This window comes from Chironomus tepperi, unplaced genomic scaffold (assembly GCF_022539635.2).
Source record: "Chironomus tepperi strain 1889 unplaced genomic scaffold, CSIRO-AGI_Ctep_v1 contig_31, whole genome shotgun sequence".
NCBI lineage: Eukaryota > Metazoa > Arthropoda > Insecta > Diptera > Chironomidae > Chironomus > Chironomus tepperi.
Genome location: NW_027226153.1, coordinates 112154 through 134836, shown reverse-complemented (window position 1 = coordinate 134836; position 22683 = coordinate 112154). Strand labels below are relative to the sequence as shown.

Below are 22683 nucleotides of genomic sequence, written 5' to 3'. Positions count from 1 at the left end.
TTTTCATCCTTCAGCACGAGTGGAAAGTTTCAAGAGGAAAATAAAACAAAAAAATATTTTTGGATGTTACCGTTACTGCTGTTAGACATTGCCGAATAATAATAAAAAGTTGTGCAAAAATTTTCAAATTTTCTCACTTTAAAAATTATTTTTTTTTTTCATCACAGACGATTTTCTTCGTCTTTTTGTGGATTCTTTCCGCTCTGATATTTTTCGCTTGCTTTTGTGAATAAATGCCATGATTAGAAAACAAGCAGATGCTAGAGACAATATTAAAGGTAGACAAAAAAACGAGATCAGACATAAAAAATTAAATTTTTTTTTTTGTGTTATTCGTCATTTGATGCAGTGGTGGATGAGTTGTGGGAGTTGTTTGGTGGAATTCGTGATGGGGATTATTGGGTTTTATTGGTGATGGAGTAAATGTGGTGAAAGATTGTCGGTTTTCATTAAGTTTGGTAGTGATCAAGAGCTTCAAGACTCTCAGACATGTAGGGGCGTATTCAGATTAGGGAGGGAGTTTGATTATGAGCTGGAATAGCTTGATATGCTGGATTCAAAATCATTGATTCCTCCTTAATAGTGACTTAATAGCGTCCTAAAAGACAATGAGTAAACACTCGTGATACTGTGTTGACATCAAGTTGACATTTGTTATTGCTGTTCAGCATATTTAGTAGTCAACAGTGACGATGGGTCGCATTAGCGTCAGTTTTTGATGTTGAGGAATCTTTGAATTTTAATGATCTTTAAATTTTAAATCTCAACCTTTTCGACTAACAATTGCATTGATCACTGATAGGTTGCACTATGGAACACTGCTAGATCAGGGCCGTATCAAGAGGGAAGGGTTGTGAATCCTCTTTCTTTTGGAAAAATTCTTCAATTTGCCAAGGTTTTTCGTATCAAAACCAAGATGAGTTTTGAAGGCTCGATACATCATTTGACCCTTATGACTCATTAAAGGTGAACTTCTCCTTCATTTTTGAATCAATACTCAAGTGGATGCACTTTTTCGGACTTTGGAATACTCATTTAATAGCCATCAACTCCATTCGAAGTTATTTTGATTCTTTTGATGATCAGAACCAAAAAACCACCTCTGCATCCAAAAATAAATCCCTCATTTCTTCAAAATTCCTTCCAGTAAAACTTTCAATTAATTTTTTTTATATCCATCTTTAAAATGAGTTTCCAATTCATCTTACATTGTAGTCTACCGTCTACAAAAATAGCTTGCTTAAAGGTCATTAATTTATCCTTATTTTATTTTTCTCGCACACAAAATGGCAATAATAAGTTTCAGACATTTTTACCAACCACTTCCATTGATCGTTGAGTTTATATTATAAATTGCTTGTTGCAAATGGCAAATAGCTGAAAATGAATTTAATGCTGCAAAAAAATAATAATATCTTATGTCATAAAGTAAATTGCTCATTCAACCAGTCATTTAAAGGATCTAACATGCAGCATATATAGTGAATAAAAATTTTTCGTATCCGTACTCATACATGTAATTTGTGGCATATTAGCATCTACATCGTCATGCATAATGCGCTATCTAATTCCGTGGCACAGCTAACAATTTTTCCGCTTGAAATAATAATTTATAATGCATGCGAATGTGTAAAAGTTGGGAGGGTAGAGAAACTTTAGATTTTAGCAGCATAAAAAAAGGAAGAAGGCACAGTTGTGCTTGTATGGATCAGTTGACTGAAATTTTATCAAGCATCTGTGTAATGAAAATAATATTCTTATGCATTATTGGAATGAAAGTGTGCGGAAGTTTGGAACAATGAATGCCACATTCTGTGAAAGTCAATGTTATGATAAAATTTTTTTACTGTATCTATCCATACATCCATATTTGCATACACATGTAATTTAAAACCACTATAAAGGCTTTAAATAACTGGGTCATGGGATGAAAATAGCTTTACACATAAAAGTGAACTACAATAGAATGAACAGGAGAAAGAGTTAGGAATAGAAGTTGGAGAAGGATGTATACAGTTTGGAGGGTGTTTATGAAGCATTTTGTAGGTATCAAGCTCAGCTCTAGCTCTCAGATCTAGCTCTCAGCTCTCAGCTCTCAGCTCTCAGCTCTCAGCTCTCAGCTCTCAGCTCTCAGCTCTCAGCTCTCAGCTCTCAGCTCTCAGCTCTAGCTCTCAGCTCTCAGCTCTCAGCTCTCAGCTCTCAGCTCTCAGCTCTCAGCTCTCAGCTCTCAGCTCTCAGCTCTCAGCTCTCAGCTCTCAGCTCTCAGCTCTCAGCTCTCAGCTCTCAGCTCTCAGCTCTCAGCTCTCAGCTCTCAGCTCTAGCTCTCAGCTCTAACTCAATTCTAGCTCAGCCTCTAGCTCAGCCTCTAGCTCAGCCTCTAGCTCAGCACTAGCTTAGCTGTAGCTCAGTTGAGTATCAAAGCTTAGCTTTGATCAATCTTTCTAAAATTGAATTATTGACGCTCAGCTTCAAATTAAGCATTGAGACTCTGACAAAATGCTCAATTTAATTCCACATTTCCCATAAAACACGTAAAAAAATTTTACAAAACAGGATTCATGCAAACATCTAGGTATAATGGGGTCTCTTATCAGCCATCCCCAATCTGGTTTTCACATGAATAAACATGGATATCGTATGTGTGTGTATCTCTCCTGAAATAAAGAGGAATTTTATATTATTTTTTCAAAAAAATCGTATAGGATATGAGCATGTACGATAATTTTTTTACAACATTATATTAATAGCTAATATATTTTAATTTATTCACATGCACATTAAATCTCACAAAGCATGCACTATCGCGATTGAAATCATTTTCACAGTATAAATAATTGCTAAATGCTTATAATTTTCAGAGGTCGAAGTCGTTGCGAAAAGTTCACTTCACTTCGCTAAAATTTCAATCGGTTTCAAGTTTCACTTTAACCGAGGCGAAACCGAATCCGTTTTTTCGTGTTCACTTTAGTCGAGGCGGAACCGAATTGATTTTTTCGCAAAGGCGGATACCGAATATTTTTTCGTGTTCATTTAACTTGAAACCGACATTTTTTTTCACTTTAGTCCTCGAAACCGAGTCGATTCAAGTGAAGTGAAGTGAAGTCGATCGACTCGACTTCACTTCATTTCATTTTTTACACATTTCTGATTGCGTTTGTGAAGTATATAAAGTTTCATACAAAATTTTGTCAAAAATCCTTTTTTTGCTCATATTAAAAAATTTATATTGTAAAAAAACTTAAAAATATCTATTGAACAATTATGATTTTTTGTGAAACTACATGCAGCAGGACTATAGATTGCAGTCAAACCTTTTTCTTCATTATTTATCAAAAATGAGTAAAAAAGTATTTTTGACAAAATATGAAATTATATACTTCACAAAAATTGACTTTCTATTTAAAATATTTTTTATCTTAAATGAGTGAATAGTCGACTCGACTTAACTTCACTTCACTTGATGACTCGGTTTAATCGACTAAATGAAGTCAAAAAAACGATGTCGGTTTCAAGTCGACTAAAGTGAATTTTTTCGACTAAAGTGAACACGAAAAATCAATTCGGTTCCGCCTCGACTAAAGTGAACACGAAAAAACGGATTCGGTTTCGCCTCGGTTAAAGTGAGTTTTTTTCGTGTTCACTACTACTTGAAACCGATTGAAATTTTAGCGAAGTGAAGTGAAGTGACATCGACTTCACTTCACCAACTTCGACCTCTGATAATTTTTCATATTGTTTCGTGTCGCTTGCTCTCTATCTCCTTTTTTCGTCGTATGTTTCGGGTTCAACTAACATTCTATTCAAAAATTTATCATTTAAATTATCATTTATTTAATTGAGTGAATAGTCAACTTTTTTACACTATGTGATATACATGCTTAATTATGCGGTGATAAATGTTATGAATTTTTTATTTTGAAAATTTGATTTTGGATTTTTTTTGGACTGGGGGGAGTTGGATGGTCATGTAATATGGAACAATCCCAAAAGGTACATGGAGTAAATCAAGGGAGGCACATGAATAGAAATGATTGAAAATTCGGTACCAGGCCAACTAGTCTCTGGTCCTAAGTCAGGTTGTTTGTATTCCTAGTCCAGAATCGATGAAATACGGCTTCAAAATTTGTCAAAAATTCCGCAATTTGTATGGAATTTTTGACTTTTTGAAAAACCGGGACATTTTGAGGCTTTGTCGGGACACAGCAGCAAGGGTGAAAAGTACAGCAGTGTCCCGGCAAAAATACAGCAGATGGCCGCCCTAGATTAGGCGAATTCACATACTCAATGGTTGATCACTTGTAAAACTTGTTAAAAATCACCCATTAATCACAAAGTTAAAGCTCAACTGTCCACTTAGCCCTTTAACATCCAAAGAATCTACAAAATAATCCCAAAAAAAAATTAACAAATTTTACAAAGTTAATGTAAAATGTATAAATTGCCCCTGGAAAACTCTCATAACTGTATGTATTTATCATGTCAATTAAGTAAATTAATTGCATTTTGCATTCTATAATGCACAACATACATTGTGAGTAAGGCTCACAACAGCAACAAACAAAAACAACAACAATATACTTGATTATTTTTCATTAAATTTATGGCTGTACCTAGATATTTTGCATTTGCAATATTGTGTTTAAGGGATATTGTTTGCATGTAGATATTTGCTATTAAATATTTAGAATTCTTTAATTAAACTGAAAATTGAGGTTGGAATTTGTGTATTGAAATTTATCAGAAGAAAATGGCCAAGATTTTATGTATTCAAATCTGATTAAATAGATATTGGAGAAAGTTTACATAAGATATTACTGAATGGATTGGGGGCTTGAAGACTAGGTGATGGAAATGGATTTTTGATTAATATTGTGAGGGAAACAAAAAAAAAAGTTAATAAATGCTATCAATGAAAAACTGAAATTCTGATCAAAGGTTTAGGAATTGAACCTGAGATTTTTTTATTCTATTTTGTATTAAATTGAAATTTTTAATTTATATTTCAATAATTTTTGGTAAAATCTTCAATAAATGTTACAAATTATTAAATGAAATATATTTGGTCAAATATCCTAAATTGCTGATTAGTTCCTTACTTACTAACTAACTTTGCTGTCTTAATAGATCATCAGTGATTCAAAGCCTCTCTCAGTTGGGTTTCAAACTGACTCTATCGCTGGTTGCCGTTTGCCAATTATCAATACAAATTGCTGCACTGTCTCTATCAACAGCTTCTCTCTAAGAGTTTTATGGCCACAATTGTACTATTTTCACAGTTCCTTAATTACCAAAATACCTTAATATAAATCAAAACAACCCCAAATGTCTCCTTGAACACTTCAACTTCAACCCCCATTTTCTAGTTACCCTTCAAATTTCAAAAATCACTAAAATATTTCTCAGAACTGCCTACGATATTCCTCGTCCTTTAACTCCGTAATTTAATTATCAGTTTTTGGTTTCAACCTCATTCCCATATTGATGTCTGACATTTAAATTCTTACTTTTTTTGGCATTTTGAAAACATTTATTCAAATGAAATGTGCGTTATTTAAAGCTGAATAAATGAATAATTGCTGATGAAGGCGTTGAAGCTTTAATATAAAAAGTAAAAATTTTTTTAAATCGATAAATCATCAAATTCAGTTAATTATAGCAGCTACAAAATTAATGAATGAAATTTACTAATAAATAATCTTTTTTTTCTCTTTTCATGGTGCTGAACAAAAAAAAAAATTTGTATGAACAACAACAGGGATAGAGTGTATAAATTAAACCTTAAAAATGTCACATTAACAGGATGTGAGGTGAGTAAATATGCAATATTTCATATTCATTATCTCATTAATTTGTGCATTATGCAGATGAAGCGTATAAAGCGATAATAGTTGAATAACAAAAAGTGGAATGAGGCACAATTGTGCCTTGTTGTGTACGACGAGATAGATTATTGAGATTTGTATTCAAAAAAAAAAATATTAATCCTTTTTTTACTGAATTTAAATTGAAGGATTAATGCCTTAACATTTTTTTATGCTTTAATTTAATTTCACATTTGTGATTGATTTTTTTTGAGCGGTTTAAATGCTAAATTAATTCCACGTATTTGATAAATTGAAAATTTTGCCACCAAATTGAAATGTGAAAATATCTTTCAGAACCGCAGACACATTTTGTAACTATAGAATTTAGTGAGGTTTACAAATGTGCGAAATTGATGAATATTCGCTTAATAATCTAAATATCATCAAGCATTTTGACAGATATGTATTATAGAGTCATTTGATATTAATGTGACAACGTCATTATTTTACAGTTAATTGATAGTTTCATGTGACATTGTCATATGACAGTCACACAACACTGTCATATGAGTTTCATTTGATAGTAAAGCTTATGTAGCAGTTTCATTTGACACTCATGAGACAGTGTTGATGAGGTTTTTGTGACAGTGTGACAGTCATGAAACAGTCTCATGTAATGTTAACATTTGACACTTATGTCATAGTATATTGCGAAATATTGCTGACTTCTATGTTACTAATGCTTATGTGACAGTGTGAGCTTATGTGAACTTCATGCAACAGTGTCATTTGACTGTCATGAGTCAGTGATGTTTGACACTTGAATGACACCATCTTGTGACATTACCTTGCTTGTATCACACAGTACTGTCATTTCTGATTTTCGTATGACAATTAGGTCCCTATGTGACACTTATATGACAATGTCATTTGATACTTATGGAGCATTCGTGTAACATTGTCATCTGACAGTTACTTACACATTCTAAACGTCATATTTTTTACTTTTAATTATAAAACTAATTGAAGAATTTTAAAATTATTTTATTTTCATAAAAAATCGCAAAAATTGCCTTAAAAGTTCAACATAGAATACTTTTACATAAATCTACCTGCATAACCTAATATTAATCTTAATAAAAATTCCTTAAAAAAGGCAAATCCAACTCAAAAAGATCCTTAATCCTACACAAAAACTCATTAATTTTCATTTTATTCGCTCGAAATTCCTTTTATTATGCTTTAAATTTTCATTGTGACTTTAAATTGTCACATGAGGAGTCAAAAAAAAATTTATAATTCATTAAATAAAGTCTGAGAATTTTTATTTCATTTAACAGACAATTTCGCCTGCAACCTTTCGAAATGCTCACATGCATCCTCAATTTTAAATTATTCAAAGATCTCGACTGCGACTCTTTAAATTTTTAATTTTCCTCATTTCTTCATAAAAAAAGTCAGTTCCTCGTGAATTTATCGAAATGTCGGGATTGAGGAATGAAAAATGATGCGTGATTTCTATTTTATTTGATATAATGGCATATAGGATGAGAGTAGTAAATAGCAAACAGTAACAGCAACAAACAACATATTTCCATTTTATGTGTGCATGTGATTTTAAATTATGCTCCTGCGAACATAAATTTTCGTTTAACAATTTTTTTTTAGAAAATGAATGAAAATTGATGTGTTTGGATTGACTTGGTGGGTGTATTGATGATGTTTTGGCTGGATTGCTGATTGATTTGTGTGTGTGGATTACAGTTTGACTGGAATGGATGGAAATTTGCAGTTTTTTAGGCTATGAACCAGAGTTGCAAAACAGGTGCCTGTGACAGGCAAAAACCATACAAATTCTTGATAATTTGTACGGTTTTTCTAATAAAACCATACAAATTATCAAGAATTTAAACGGTTTTTGCCTGTCTAAGGCATCTGTTTTGCAACTCTGCTATGAATTATTCAATTAAATGTCTAGAAATCAGAAGAAAATCATCAAAAATTGATAGTTAAGTTCTGACGATCAAGAGGGTATTAAAAGGGGTAGGGGTGGATTTTAGAGGGTCAACACCAAGTCAAAACCCCCAAGGTGTATGCTAAAAAGTCTAAATCTCAACAATTTACCTTAAAAAATTGATTAAATCATTTGAAACTGTCTTAAATTATTTAAACAACAAAATAATTCATTCAAATTTTAAAAAAACCGTTAAAATTTTAAATTCAATTTTTAAAATTCTATTACCAAAAATGCACCTTAAGCATCGGTTCCATTTAAATTTTTCAAAAATATCTCTTACTTTTTACAAACAAAAATCAATAAATTCACTTTTTTTATATATTCCCTTATATCTCAAATCTACAAAATTGTTATTGTGTAATCATTATTATTATATTCAACTCTATACAGCATTACAATGATAAACTTTTATTTTTCGCGTACACCCACCATGTGTATAGAGCAGATATAGAGATAGATATTTGTGTATATATATATAAAATGTAAAAAAAAAATGTTATAAAGTTAACCAAAAATATGGAATATCATTAATTTTATGCAACACATGTTGGAATTTTTTTTTCCACCGCACATTTTCCTAACTTTTTTTTGTTGTTGCCATTCCCTCCCTCTTTACTCACCCTCCCATGTGCCTTTATTTATTTCATATCAACAAGAGTAACGAACGACTTTAAACAGTATCATTTGTATTATATATTTCTCTACGTTTTATTTTATTTTATATTGTACGCACAACGACAGTAAATCTTATTTTACTTTTTCTTACTCTTCTTATGCCTTTTTCTCTTTTCTATTTTACCGACACGTCATAAATTATCATTTTGAATGCTGAAAAATTTCATTCTTATATTTCTCCTATATAAACACACAGTCGTAGCATTATGTGAGAGCTTCCTCTCATATCTTGATTGAGGTTTTTTGTATTGTATTTTACTTTTTTATGTTGTATTAAAGGTGTAGTGTGGCTAGCATGATGTAGGCTCATAATATGGGTATGGGTTTTGTTAGAGTAAGCCAGTGTTGAGAAACTTTGAGTTCCAAAACACACTAGTGTGCGGTTTCAATCGAGACTTACCACCAAGGTGTGCTGCAAATCACAATAGGTTGACCTCGACTAGAGTATGCGAAATTAGGTACTTATGTTCGATTAGTTCCTGTATTTAGCAGATAAAAAGGAAAAAAAAATTAGTTTACACGTTTGACCTACAAATAACTCTCTATATAGAATATGTTTGTTTGATAGGATTTGAACCTATGACTCTTTTGAATAAATGTCATTTGAATTTAATTTCACATAAATATTTAAAAATTTGATTGAACAAATCACATATTTAAAGTGAATAGCTAAATTCTATTACCTCCATTAGGTACGCTAAGAAAAAGCTAAGCAAAAATCAATTTTAAAGGACTCCAACTCTTACCTTAGAAGTTCTTTCACTGACACTTGCGAACTTCTGATTCACTAACTTCCACGTGGAACAAGGAAGATAGGCTTTTTAAAATTTAATTTATTGTTCTTGAGATTTGAAAGTTCAGGGCTTCTAAATCTGAAATTGTCTCTTAGATTCAGTTTAGATTCGCTTATTAAATTTCTTAGATTCAATTTTAATCCAAAATTAAGCCACAATTCTATGTGAGTCCTAACCATGATTACTAATTTCTTCACTATTTCCATTACCCCGGTCTACATTTCACCAATAATCTACTAAACACACCAACAATCCAAACTATATACACAAAACCTCATCTCTCCGCACATTAGCGCCATCGATGTCATTCACCGTGTATGTTCATAGATATGAGAAAGTAAATAGGTAGCACATATAATGTAATGTCCCCATCAACATGCTATTATTCTCATATTCTTTTTCTAGCCAGTACAACTGTAATCATGTCATGATTATTTTTTTTATTTTATTTGGGAACAACCTGACATTGTAAATCATCGGCACCGGTACATTTGGCCTCGTACAGGAAATAAAGATTATCTTTTGAGTCGAGAAAATGTTTCGTATCTATTTTTAGTCCATTCCCCCCATTCTTTGTGTGTATGTCATCAAGAGTGTACGGAAGGTTTTTTTTTGATTTCCATGGTTGGGTAATTATCAGAGTCATAAATAACATATCAGTGCCTTACTCACTCACTTACTTACCTACCTAATATTTAATGTGTAATGTTGGATGTATACACAAAACATTCTGCCGATGTAATTAAATATTTGCTTGGTGTCAGCATAAAAAAAAGTAAAGCCATCCCACACTGAATCACTGTAGACGACAACAGTATCGCGCGTAGCACAGAAAAGGAGGAAGTAAAAAAAGCGGCTTCACATCGGAAGGAACTTGAAAATGATTTATCCTCTCGACAAGAAAATTTTCTGTTGCTCTTGTGCTTACTTACTGCCTTTTTTTTTACATGAAACACAAGCATGTAAGATGATGAAGAAAAAAAGCGGTTTGGTTGACTTAAAAAACTATTTGAGGATGGAATGAGGAGGAAAATGAGTGAGAAAAAGTTTTATTTTGTTATAGGAAGCAAAAAAGCAGATAGGTTGAGATTTTTCATTGTTGAATAGGATGTGGTGTCGCCGCTTTTTAAGAGGGTGGTAATGATTAATATTATGCTGAATTTTCAATTTTAATTATTTCAATATTTTACGAGTGTTCAGTATTGATATAATAATAACACTTAAATATTGTCATGATATGGGGGATAGCTTTAAATTGATGTGGTGTATTGAGTATTTTTTGATGTCTTTAAGGTGCTTTAAGCGTCTGATTACGCTTAGATTGGAAGTTCTAATGGAGTCTGAAATATTACAAGATAAATGATGCAAATTGTAGAAATTTGCAGTATAGAGACAGGAGCGTAACCAAAAGCTAAAGGAATGAGTTTCGGGGATATTCTGGCTACACCTCTAAATAGCATTGTACTGATTTAGTGCCAGTTGATTGCCAAATCTGGCTTAACAACGACTTGATGTCATCATAATTATGCCAATCCTAATTCTAGAAGTAGAAATTACTTAAAATCCAGCACCAGGCCAGCATGCCTCTGGCTTAAGCATTTACTTACTTTACTTCCTTGGCAACGGCGCACATTGCTACATTTAGAATTCTTCAAAAGCTGGATCTGTCTTTAGATAACTTTTGCCTGTTTCTAATTTCCAACACTTTTGCATCGTTGCTCACACAGCAATCCCATGAGCTCTTTGGTCTACCTCGAGATCTCTTTCCATTCAGAATGTTACCAGTTGTCACTTAATCCGAGTTGTCATTCAAAGCATAATTTGGGCTCAATCAAGCCCAATTTGATAAAATCCAGATTTACACTAGAATGACTGAGACGTTCTTCTTCTGACACATCGAACCAATATTTCAAAATAAAATCCTGATAGGAATCGAGCTCAAATTCTCTGATAACAGAGTTCAGATTTCATAAGTTCAATTCTACTTAGTCACCATACAACTTACTTAATAAGCTTATCTCTACTATCAAATCCACTAATAAATAATTAATTCAGACAAACTGAAAAGTCCAATAACTCCATACTATCCATAAAAACAGTTCACAAAAAGCTACACGAATAAAAAACAACTTAATAAATTATTTGTGGTAAACTTCAAGTTTTTTTTTACACTTAAACTAAATGAAGACCTTTTTTGCTACAGCTTATGAAGACAACCACACAGATACATTAGTGTTTAGTTTTTCATCACATCACATCCCGTACACAAAGCATTCATATAGCATCATAAAAAAAGATGAGAATCTAGTATATAATTCAGGCTTGTTTTTTTTTTATTATGAATTGACCTATAAGCGATGTCCGTAGCAACATTATGGATTATAACTTTATGGTCGTTACTAACATTAGATCGATAATTTCATTTTCATCACATCAGTGCAAAATTGAGTCAGTATTTTATTGGTGTCATAGACCAAAAAGGCCTCTCTCATATGAGGCTTTAAATTTATGGCTTTTATGAAGTCATTTTGTGCCTTTGGCAAATGTATCAAATTTTTTTTTTGACCCAACCCTCCTGCCTTTTTTTTCGCCCACACTGCAGAAAATTTTAATGATGTCATAAGCTTCATGTAATCCAATATTTTTTTTGTGCTTCATAACTAAACTTCTCAGTGATGATGTGAATGTACTTCTAACACAAAAAATTTGCACATACATACAAAATGAGATGTGATAAAAAATATGGAGAGACTGAACAGGGATGAATACCAGGAATGAAAAAAAAAATATGTCTGTATAATGAAACATCAAACAAACATAAAATCTCATTATTGAATATATGATTTTTCATTATACATGGATTGTAAAGAAAATGACTTTAATGATGATGCTATAAACATTTTATTATAGGCACTGTGACTATAATGTTAGTTTTTTTTTGCTGTTTTCGTGTAGCACAGATTTATTGAAATGAGGGTTTGAGTTTGGATTGTCTGGATGACATGACTTGAAAAGTACAAATTGTTTAATCGATGCAAAATTAGGCATCATTCTAGGGTGACTTTAGGAGATCGTTGTGATTTGCGGAGAGTTGGCGTGACTCTGGGATGGTTCCGGGAATTTTGACTCTGGGAATTTTAAACTGAATGATTGATTCATCGATTTGCGCTACTCGGATGAGATTGTTGTGGGAGGTCATGGATCACAACTGATCTGTACGACCAGTGCAGTAAGTAAAGAAGTAAGGATGAGATTATTGAACATTTGAGAGGATGTCTGTAAGGGTTTATTGATTCATCTCCTATTTGGAAACTGAATTGACAAATAACTATGATTAACAGTTAATTGTTGTGTAATCGGCAAGGCAACTGACTGAACCTTAGTGTGATTACTTGAAAGTCGTCGGTTCGAATTCAACGATTTTAAATTTTGGGTGTTTCCAAAAGGTTTAGGTACTTCAACTGTCTAATCTCCTAAATCAAGATGAAAAGGTTGCTCTTAGTATACTTTAGACCAAGGATTAAGGCCACAATCCATGGCGGGAAAATAGAAACAGGAATAGGAACAGAAATAGTAACAGGAATAGGATTTTCCATTTCTGTAACTCACAAGACTAGCTTAGAATAAATTTAAAACTGCCTTTTTAACGATCTTACTAATGGAAAATTTAAAACTTAAGGTCAGATTAAGGATAACTCTTATCAAATGCTTTTTTAATGTTAGTTGCCTTACTAAAATTGGAAATGACCGCAATTAAAATGTTTATAACCAGATTTTTAAATGTCATACAGAAAAGTTTCGAAATCAGAAAGTTTATGTCGTGATATATGCATTAAAAATCACTATATGGAGTAAATAGTTAGTCTACGTATAGTGCCGAGCATGTCGATAGTTTTTCAACCTTCACAACTCCTTACCATGGCTATTGCTAAGTAAACAATTCTAAAAGATTCACAATAATCATCAAAAGTCACTATAAAGTCACAACCAACCCTCCAAATGCGTCACAATAATCCAACACAAATCAAATCCACTACCAACTCATACAGTCATCTTAATAAAAAGTATTCCTTACACCCGAGTGTCTCGCAAACCTCAACTCTAAAATTGCTCATTAAATTTTGAAGATGAACGGATCGCTGAGCAAGCTTGCCATTGCGTATCGCCCTTTTTTTGTTTTATTTTACATTTTTTTTTATACGAAACGCATAATATATATGCCCTGTTCCATTCGTTCATTTATTTTAAATTGGTAAGGTAAGGTGAATGAATATAAATAAAAAAAAGGAAAGGGAGAGGAAAGAACACAAGTTAGCAAGTGCTATGGAAATCAGTGTAATTTATTGAGAATGCAAACAGATATAAAAAGTATAAATTCGTATAAGGGTTGAAATGTTATTTTATTATTTTCTACAATGATGTACCCGACCCGCATTTACTTATTCATCTAAAGGGGTTTTGTTTCTTCCATTCGCCTTTAGACAGACAGAGACTCTTTATAAATATCGACATAAGTTTCGGTGTGTTATATTTCAATGATGATACAGGTATGGGTTGTGTGCTCTAATAATTTCTTGACTTTATTTTGTATTGTGTGGAAAAGGTCATAAATTAACATTGAATGGGGTGCTTACACTGGGGCGCAATATATTCTTATTTTTCCCTTTTTTATATATTTTTAAATTCATTTCAATGCCCGCCTTACTCATTCCTATTATTTTCCCTTTTATGCATTCAATTTTTTTTTATTAAATTTAATTCATTTGGGAAACATTAAAACGTAAAATACTCAATAGATAGAGTTGGAATAAAAAAAATATTATTTTTTTATCAGTTGCTAGCATTTTTTTATATACAGCAGCAAACTGTTGGAAAAAAAGCAGAGCATTGTTGAGGAGGGTAAGGAGAGTGAGAGAGAAAAGTGCAGTTGTATTCATTCGTCAGGCTACCGTTTCAGGCGATTTTCAACAATTTCATTTAGTTTTACTTGCTCACATTCATGAGAAATTGTTGAGGGTATGCATGGATGAATTGAGAGCGCATTTTTTTGCTGAAGGATTATGTAAATCTGTGTTGACTAAATTATGTGCAGACAAAATTTTTAGGAAATGCAATGAAGCTCATGACGTGTGTGGTCTCGGTCCTACCACCAAGGTGTGCGGTGCTACAAAAACGTTTGGAAAACGCTGATGTAGATCAAAAATCAGTCAAATGAATGAAACTTAAGATAAATCGGATAGGCAAACATAAAGGCAAATAGATCAAATATGCATATAGGCAGATAGATCAAGTTAAGGTAAGACTCAAATAGAGAAGACATATCAGATAGACCAGTCACATCAGATAGGATAGATGGATCAGATTGATCAAAATGACCAGAAAAATCAGAAATGATAGAATAATCGTAAAGAAAGCATGCATATAGACCAAATGAGTGAAATGGACCAAATGGATCAGATGGACTTGATGGGTCGTATAAACCAGATAACTTAGAGAAATCAGATGAATCATATCGCTTCGACTGACTTGATGGGTTAGATGCACCAGATAGTTCAGATGGGCCAGATGAATCAGATGGATTAGATGGATCAGAATGTTCAGACGAATCAGATGGTTCAGATGGGTCAGATTGACTAGATGGGTTAGATGGACCAAATAGATCAGATAAATCAAATAGACTAAATAGATCAAATAGAATAGATAGCAGAGGTTGAAATCAACTCGAATTTGGTATGAGCAAATCGACTCGAGTTGACTCTACTCAATATAAAATTCTCGAGAGTTCAAATAGACTTGATTGTTCAACTATATCTAAGTAACAATCTGAAGAACAACTGAACAAACAGTCTGACAACTCATTGACATTCCCAACTCCTCCATCTGTAAAGATATGCATTTAAAAAAATTTCAATCACAACGCATTTATATTTCAATTTTTTAAAAAACATTTATCGGAGGAAAAATGATCAGCTACAGTAAAAATATTGCAACTTCGGCATGATAATTTATTAAATCATGTACATTCGAACATGAAAAGTCTTTCATTTCCATTTTTAACTGTCCTTTATGAAAACTGAATATTTATTATGAAAAAATGTAATGATAGGTGTGTATATGTATGTATGTGGGCATACTTGTTTTTACGCTTCATCCTAGGTCATCAGGCATTTATGTCATTTTATTGATTGACATCGTTACAGTGAATATATTTTCATAATTTAATGATATATTGCTTTTAATATTTTTTATGTTCACATTTTTTTATGTTGCCATTTGTGAAAAAATTTTAATGCTACATGAACAGATTGATTTTTGAATTTTTTTTCACGGCATGGATGGGTAGAGTGGTATTCGGCCGTATAAAAATGGTTTATGTTAATTATTGAATTTATTAATGGATATTTTCGTTCTGATGATGACAATCAAAGGTATTATTGATTTATTTTGGGATGTTTGGAATCGGATGTATCGTATTACGTTTGGACTTATTAGGTTTTATTATGATTAGTATCAGGAAGGCACACAATGTAGAAATCAATAAAAATTTGGTCACAGGTCAATTTAGCTGTGTTTTGAAGCCAGATTCGATGAAATTCGACATCAATTCAGAGTCAAGTCAGTCGGGAACTCGATTTTCGGTCAATTCTAAGTTCTGTGCGCTCCGAGATCACTTACTTCCTTGACTATAGCACATGTCGGTACATTACTGCGCGGAGAAAATGTCTAAAGCCAGCTATATCCTTCGAGAACTCTTACCAGCTCAAAATGTTAAGGATTTAAGCTTCCTAATTCAATCAAGGGATTCTTTGGTCTTCCTCGATATCTCTTACCTCATACCTTAATAAAACCTCAAACTCAAAACCAACAAAAACTTTCTCTCCCACAAAATCAACTTTGAATATCAAACATCAGCAATCACCAACAATGTTTTTTTTTGCACGATAAAATATTGCTAAATCAGCAACAAATAAGAACAATTTATTGCTATGAAAACAGGCAATTTTTTCTCTCCCTCCTTAATGTCAATAGAAAAGTACTTCGATAAGCCCCAATAATTACTTACATTTTCTCGATCATAATTCTTATCTCTATCTTTTTTTCATTTCCCATTGTCATCAGCAAGGGGTGGATTGAGGGGGTCTACTCGGTTTTGGACATGATTCTTCAATTTGTTGATTTTTTTGGAGTTTGTCTAGAATTGTGGGACGGATTATTGGGTACAGACCAAAAATGCAGGCCTGCACATATAAAATGCAGGAAATGCGGGCATGCAGTTCTTGGCCGAACCTGTTACACACCTCCCCTCTTCCTTTAAACGGTTCTAAGTCCCCCTGTCAGCAATAAACCAAAATTATTACAAACTTTTAAAATTAAACTGCTACGAATAATTTATACCGATATCCCATTAATGACTACAAATCACAGGACATAGAATAGGTTGTAGATAAAGTATATCCACAGTTGAAAAACTTCCTCACTCAACCATAAAGTTGAAAAACTGAAATTAAATGAATTAACGTAAATTTATTTGCTGATTTTGCAGACTATTAATTTTCATTTGAACACACAGAAAAAAACGAAAACCGAATATTTATCTGTGCTTGTTCTGTGCCCACCCCATACACCCAATCGATTGCTATTATGCTCCAAGTCCTAAAAACTCGAATTTCTCTCTTATCTTTGCATCATTGCGTCTGACACCAAATATTGAAAAAAAAAAAAATTATTTTTTTGCCTCTTCACTCAGTCGATGGTTAGAAGGTAGAAAAGTTACTGATGTGTGTGACATGAAAGGTTGCGGTGATGTTACTGCCAGTAGAAATTTTTACTCTAGACTGGATAGTCGAAAAGTTGCAGTCATTTTCATGAAACAACCATAAAAGGGGTACACAATTTTTTTCTGTGTATGGATGTGATGTACATAATGTTGAAACATTGAAGCCTTTTGGCATCCCAAACAAACAGACAAGGTTAAATGTATTTAAAAGATATTTTTCATACCGAAAAAAGCCTTTTTTTGATTGTTGCCATCCTTTCACTCCTGTCTGTAAAGTTTGAAGGCACCGAAGAGCATTTATTATCAGGCCTCCTGCAGCTAACTGAAATAAGACACTACAGATGTGAATAACAAGAAAATGACATGATTAAACCTTTTAGTTCTTGACTTTTTATTCCCCCCATCACCGTCATCTTTTGTGATGTTTTCAGCCATCCAAGAACCTTTTTTTTAGCATGCTGCAAACTCTTTCTTTTTTTTTGTGTTGACTTGCTTATGTTTTGAGACTGAAAGGATCTCAAGAGAGAACGATTCAAATAAATAGAAATAAAAAAAGAATATTTGAAAGGAAAAGCCAGAATGATAGAAAAGAAGTAAGGAATTGGATGTAGGATGGAATTATATGTTTTGGGAGCTTTTAGACACATTTAGAGTCTGAGAATTGGATTTCTTTACTGTATGGAATTATTAAATGATGGCTTAATGTATGCTATTAAGGAAGAAGAGCTAAAGTGAGTGATGCAGCCCGAGCAGCATAATAGAGGGCATAACTTGGTCAAATCAGTCACAAATCAGTCGTCTTGATATCGTTAGGTCAACTTCGAGTCTTACCGTTGATACAGCGACACGGTGTACTAGTCAACAGGTCGTGCTACTCGGATACGTTGAATGTGAATCTGGATTGCATCCTAGCATAAAATTAACAGCTGTTTTAGTATTGTTGAGCATGATTTTGGCTGTAAGAGATAGTAGCTTAGTATTTTGGTACCTAATTAAGGTGATTCAGCTGTTTTAGATTCATATAACTCTAGAATTATGACAGAGTTCACTGTGCTAACCATACTAAATAGACAGCACCGGAGAACCTGTCACAGTCAACCTACAGAACAAGATGAAGATACTGAACTGGCACTGTTCAAAAAATCCCAAAAAAATCTCACAAATCAAACATAAAATCCACAAAAATAAATCTAAAACATCCTTTAATAACCCACAAAATGTCAGAAAACATCAGAAAGAGCTCTACCTCACTACAATTCACATTACATATCCAAGGAAATGTTCGGCAGCATGACAACATTTCCAACTCTAAGCAACGTTTTCCTTCAAGACGGAACAAAAAAAAAAAGTCAAACAAGCTTTAAGCAATTCTAAGGCAGATATCAGCCAAAAGAGTACGAGTAAGTGAGATGGAGATGTCATGCTGTGAAATGTTTCCGGTTCAGCATTATTTAAAAGAAAAAAAGTATATACTTTTCCGGATGCGGAGCACTGATAAAATCATTTAAAATATTGTAAAAAAAAACATAATCGTCAATGGGACAGGATTAATAGGAGGGGGTAAAGGATATCCGAATTGCTATGTTACTGCTCACACTCTGTGTTATGTACGGTACAAACATAAATTTACTTACTGATGATGGATCTGAATGTGACGTCTAATGGACTCATTCTAACTTGTTTATGATTTTTTTTCATTCACTCAATTTTTTTTTTTTTGGGACATTTTCTCTTCTTTTGTGAATAAAAAGACTTTCTGTGTTGCTGCTTTTGATCCGAAAAATGGATTTATTTAAATTTGAATTTAGAAGGCGGATAATGGAGCTTGTATTGAGAGGAATTATCTGGGAGGGTACACAATTTGAAGATGATTAAAGAAGAATATTTTTGTGTTTGAGATCTTGTTGAACTTTTTTTTTGCTGTGCTGGATATTAAGTCTTATTTTGAGAATGGATTCTTCATATTTATTGAAATAAATTGTGTTGTTTTTGAAAATTTGGAGCTAATTGTTTATCCTTAAGTCGGATGCTTATCGGTTAATTGATCCAAAATCCTTCAATTGATTTAACTAGGTCAGCGTGACTTTATCATAGTGCTGGATTTAAACTGAATATGGGAAAGATCATGGTCATCTAGATGAGTGTGCTTTTGAGTCTATTAATTAAGGTACGGACTTCACTGTAATCCCCGAGTGGAATAGGCTGCGAATAGTCAACCTTATGCCTCCCGACTGGACAAAAATACGGTATAACTAATTGATGACTGGGAAATGTCCAGTTGATGTAAATTTCTAACGTATTTTGGTCCATTTAGTTGAATTTGCCAATCTTCTGGCTAATTTTCTTGAACAAATTTGTGGAACTTGCCATTAAAATTCACTCTTGTTCTACTGCTTTATCCGAGTATAAAGCTAATGACAATCAGTCCCCAAACTCCCACAAAATTCCAAAATTTCCACAACTTTCTCTCAATTTTCCTTCAATTTTCTCAGAGTCTTTAACATTTATTTAAGGATTTTTACCATTAAATTCATGTCAGTCCGAATACAAAATTGTTAAAAAAAGGTCTCTCATCATCTCTGATGCCTCTGTTTGGACAGAAAGGTACATATTTTTGATAGCCATCAAGAAAAAAAATTTCTATCTGAAGTGATGTGGTACAATTGAGCTATTTTGTTGATGAAAAGAAGAGTTACTATGTGGTCGTTCACTTATAATGTGTACTATGAATGTAAATGGATTGACAAAGACTGTCTGGGATTACATTTAATGCTTATTTTGTTATTTTGAAGCAGAGCTCGAAGTCGACTTGGATTTTGTATGATTTGACTTGAGTCGACTCGATTCCATACAAAATCCAATCCATCCTGTTTTGAAGGATACAAGACATTGAACTGAGTAGCTTAAATCGTTTAATAGCTGAAAAATCGGGTTCTAGACCGGAGTGATTCAGGCTTGATGCCAAATATGGTTTAAATCAGGAACTTAATTCATAAGAATCTCAAATAATTACAAACTTTGAAGAACCTCACTTATGGATGACCTTTTTACAGCATCTACCTCAAATTTTGACCTTTAGCATAAAGCTAGGAACTGAAAATAACAAAAAAAAATCTCTACCTTTGACCTTCAATCCCTTCTCATTATTCTTCAAATTTGAAGCAAATTTAATTAAAACGAATCTGACTTTTTTTTTTGATCTAATGAAATATTTCGAGAGTCAATATTTGAGGGTAAAAAAGAGACTCAAAACCTTTGTACCTTGACATTTGCCGAGAAAAAAGGATGTTGACATAAATGAAATGAGACATAAAATGCTTCGCTTTTAAAAAACTTTTTTTTTTATTTTTCATTTAAATATTTGATGAAATTAATTCTGTAATTAATGGCACATAATGAAACTGATTATTAATTTATTGATTAAAGCTATTAAAATTAAGTTCTTTTCATTAATTTGATGACAATTTTTTGTTTGAAAAGCTTCACTATTAACACTATCATTTGTGGTGTTATTTGTTATCATTAAAGTGATTAAACAATTGATAACAATAACAATATTGGCATTCATTAACTGGTTGGTGGTTGAACAGAGTCAATTGGATATTTAACATACAAAAAATGTTTTGTTGATTCATTGGAATTGCTTTTTTATTCAAATTAATTTGTGAATGAGAGTTTTGTAGATGAAGATTTTCGGAATGATATAAATGATATATGAATGTGGATGGCGAATTTAGGCAGATTCCATTTGGTGTTAATTAAAAGAGGATTAGCGTAGTCTTTCCCTAGTAGAGTCTTTATAGTTTCGTATCGAAGCATTCTTCATTTGTGTCGTTCTGGTTTGAATGGTAAAAAATTAGGATTTATCTAAAATTCAAGACATGCAGGCAAAAAACGCAGGCCTACAGCTATGGAAGAATTAAATGCTATAGTCCAAGACTGCAACTCTGCAAACCTAAATTACAGGAAATGCAAGGTTCTTGGCTAAACTCTTTAAAATTTGTTTGACAATTCCAAATAGCACAAGTTGGTTATCAATACAAATTCAAATTTGGAATAAAGTCAGAATCATGCCGGCTTGGTGCTGCATTTTTGATCAATTAACTGATTTGTGCTATTCAAGATTAAAGTCGGACTAGAGCTGATAGTTCTTTGGGAGTTTGGATATCCAAAAAGGCGACTCCTAGACAATTTTTCTCTAGATTGAAGCCGAATTATATCAAATCTGGGATGGATTTAAAGTCACGCTGCCTTTGGACTGAATTATGCATTTCAACGTCGTATGCCCTCCATGATTTAATATTTATAAATGAATTTTAAAGTTTATTTAGATATTTATGAAGCAAAATGTCGAGTAGTTCATTGAACATTGAGTTTGAGTTTTGAAAATCACTCAAAAATGTTCAATACCTCTTGTGACTTCATTATAAACCGAGTGTTATAGCTGAATAACCAATAACGACACGTGTTTCGTCATATTCTAATATTTCACTGCTTTGACATATCCAAACACCCGCAAAATTTGCAAGAATTTCCCACTACCAAATTAGAATTCAAATTTTATTCCATAAATTATTTTAAGAAAAAAGTCTTAAGATAAATGCAAAAAAGAAGCAGCTTAGAGGAGTTTATGAGTGAATAATTAAGCGAAAAATTCACTCATCCAAACTTCATTTTCCGCTAGAATTAGTCAAACAATAAATCTTATTCCTACTTTTTCAACCGTTATCATTCATCATTCATCATCCTTTTTTCTTAATAACGGATTAAGCTCTTTCTCCACTTCCTGCGTGGGACGAAGAAAAGAAAAATAATTTTTTTTAATAAATTCATGAATAAATAAATTGCAATTTGCAACTAAACAAAAAGGCATAAAAATTTTTTCTCAAATATTATTCCACAAAAAAAGCAGAAGAAAAATGCTTAAACTTAAAATTATGCTTACTTAGCTATTCACCCTCAACGATTTTATTTTTTTCTTTTTATTTATTTATGTTGTTTTTTTTCGCGACTGTAAAGACTTTTTTTTTAAAGGAAGAATGTGTTTTTTGTGATGCCGAAGTTTTATGATAAAGCTTTCTTTTTTGCTGCGAAAATATAAAAAAGTGAGCCGGAGAAGAAAAATGACAACCTTGCATCGACTTGCTTCTTGTTCCTTCCTTACAACTTTTTTTTGCCATCATTGTTTCGTCATAATCCTACTTCATAAAATATGCGCAAAAAAGTGAAATTTTAAAAAAGTTTTTTTCTTTTTTTGTACAAGAATTTATGTGACTTTTTTTTGGCATTTTTATTCATTTGCATTTTCAGTTGAAATGATAAAAAAAAGTTGGTTTGGAAGTTATTTAGAAGTTGATTATTTTAGCGCACTTGAAAATTGAATTTTAAGAAGTTTTGAAGAGTGTATTTAAACTTGAAGATTGAGTATGTAAATAAGAGACATAAGGAAATTATTTCATGATTTCTGATGCTTCATTATCAATGCCAGAGCTCGAAGTCGACTGTAAGGATTTTGTATGGAAAGGTTTGAAGGATTTTGAAAGGAAAGGTCGACCCGAATTCATACAGAATTCAATTCGAGTCGACTTCGACTTCTCTTGAATGTGTTGAATGGTC

General features: G+C 32.5%; 1 protein-coding gene across 4 annotated transcripts in view; it reads left to right on the top strand.

The window, feature by feature from the left end:
* Positions 1–22683, top strand: part of Sema2a (Semaphorin 2a) — a 115919-nt gene that overhangs the window by 48854 nt on the left and 44382 nt on the right. For all 4 annotated transcript variants that reach the window (XM_070644592.1, XM_070644584.1, XM_070644571.1 and 1 more), the window contains one exon: positions 5756–5807. In XM_070644592.1, the coding sequence (XP_070500693.1) occupies positions 5756–5807 (52 nt within the window). The remainder of the gene's footprint in view (positions 1–5755; positions 5808–22683) is intronic.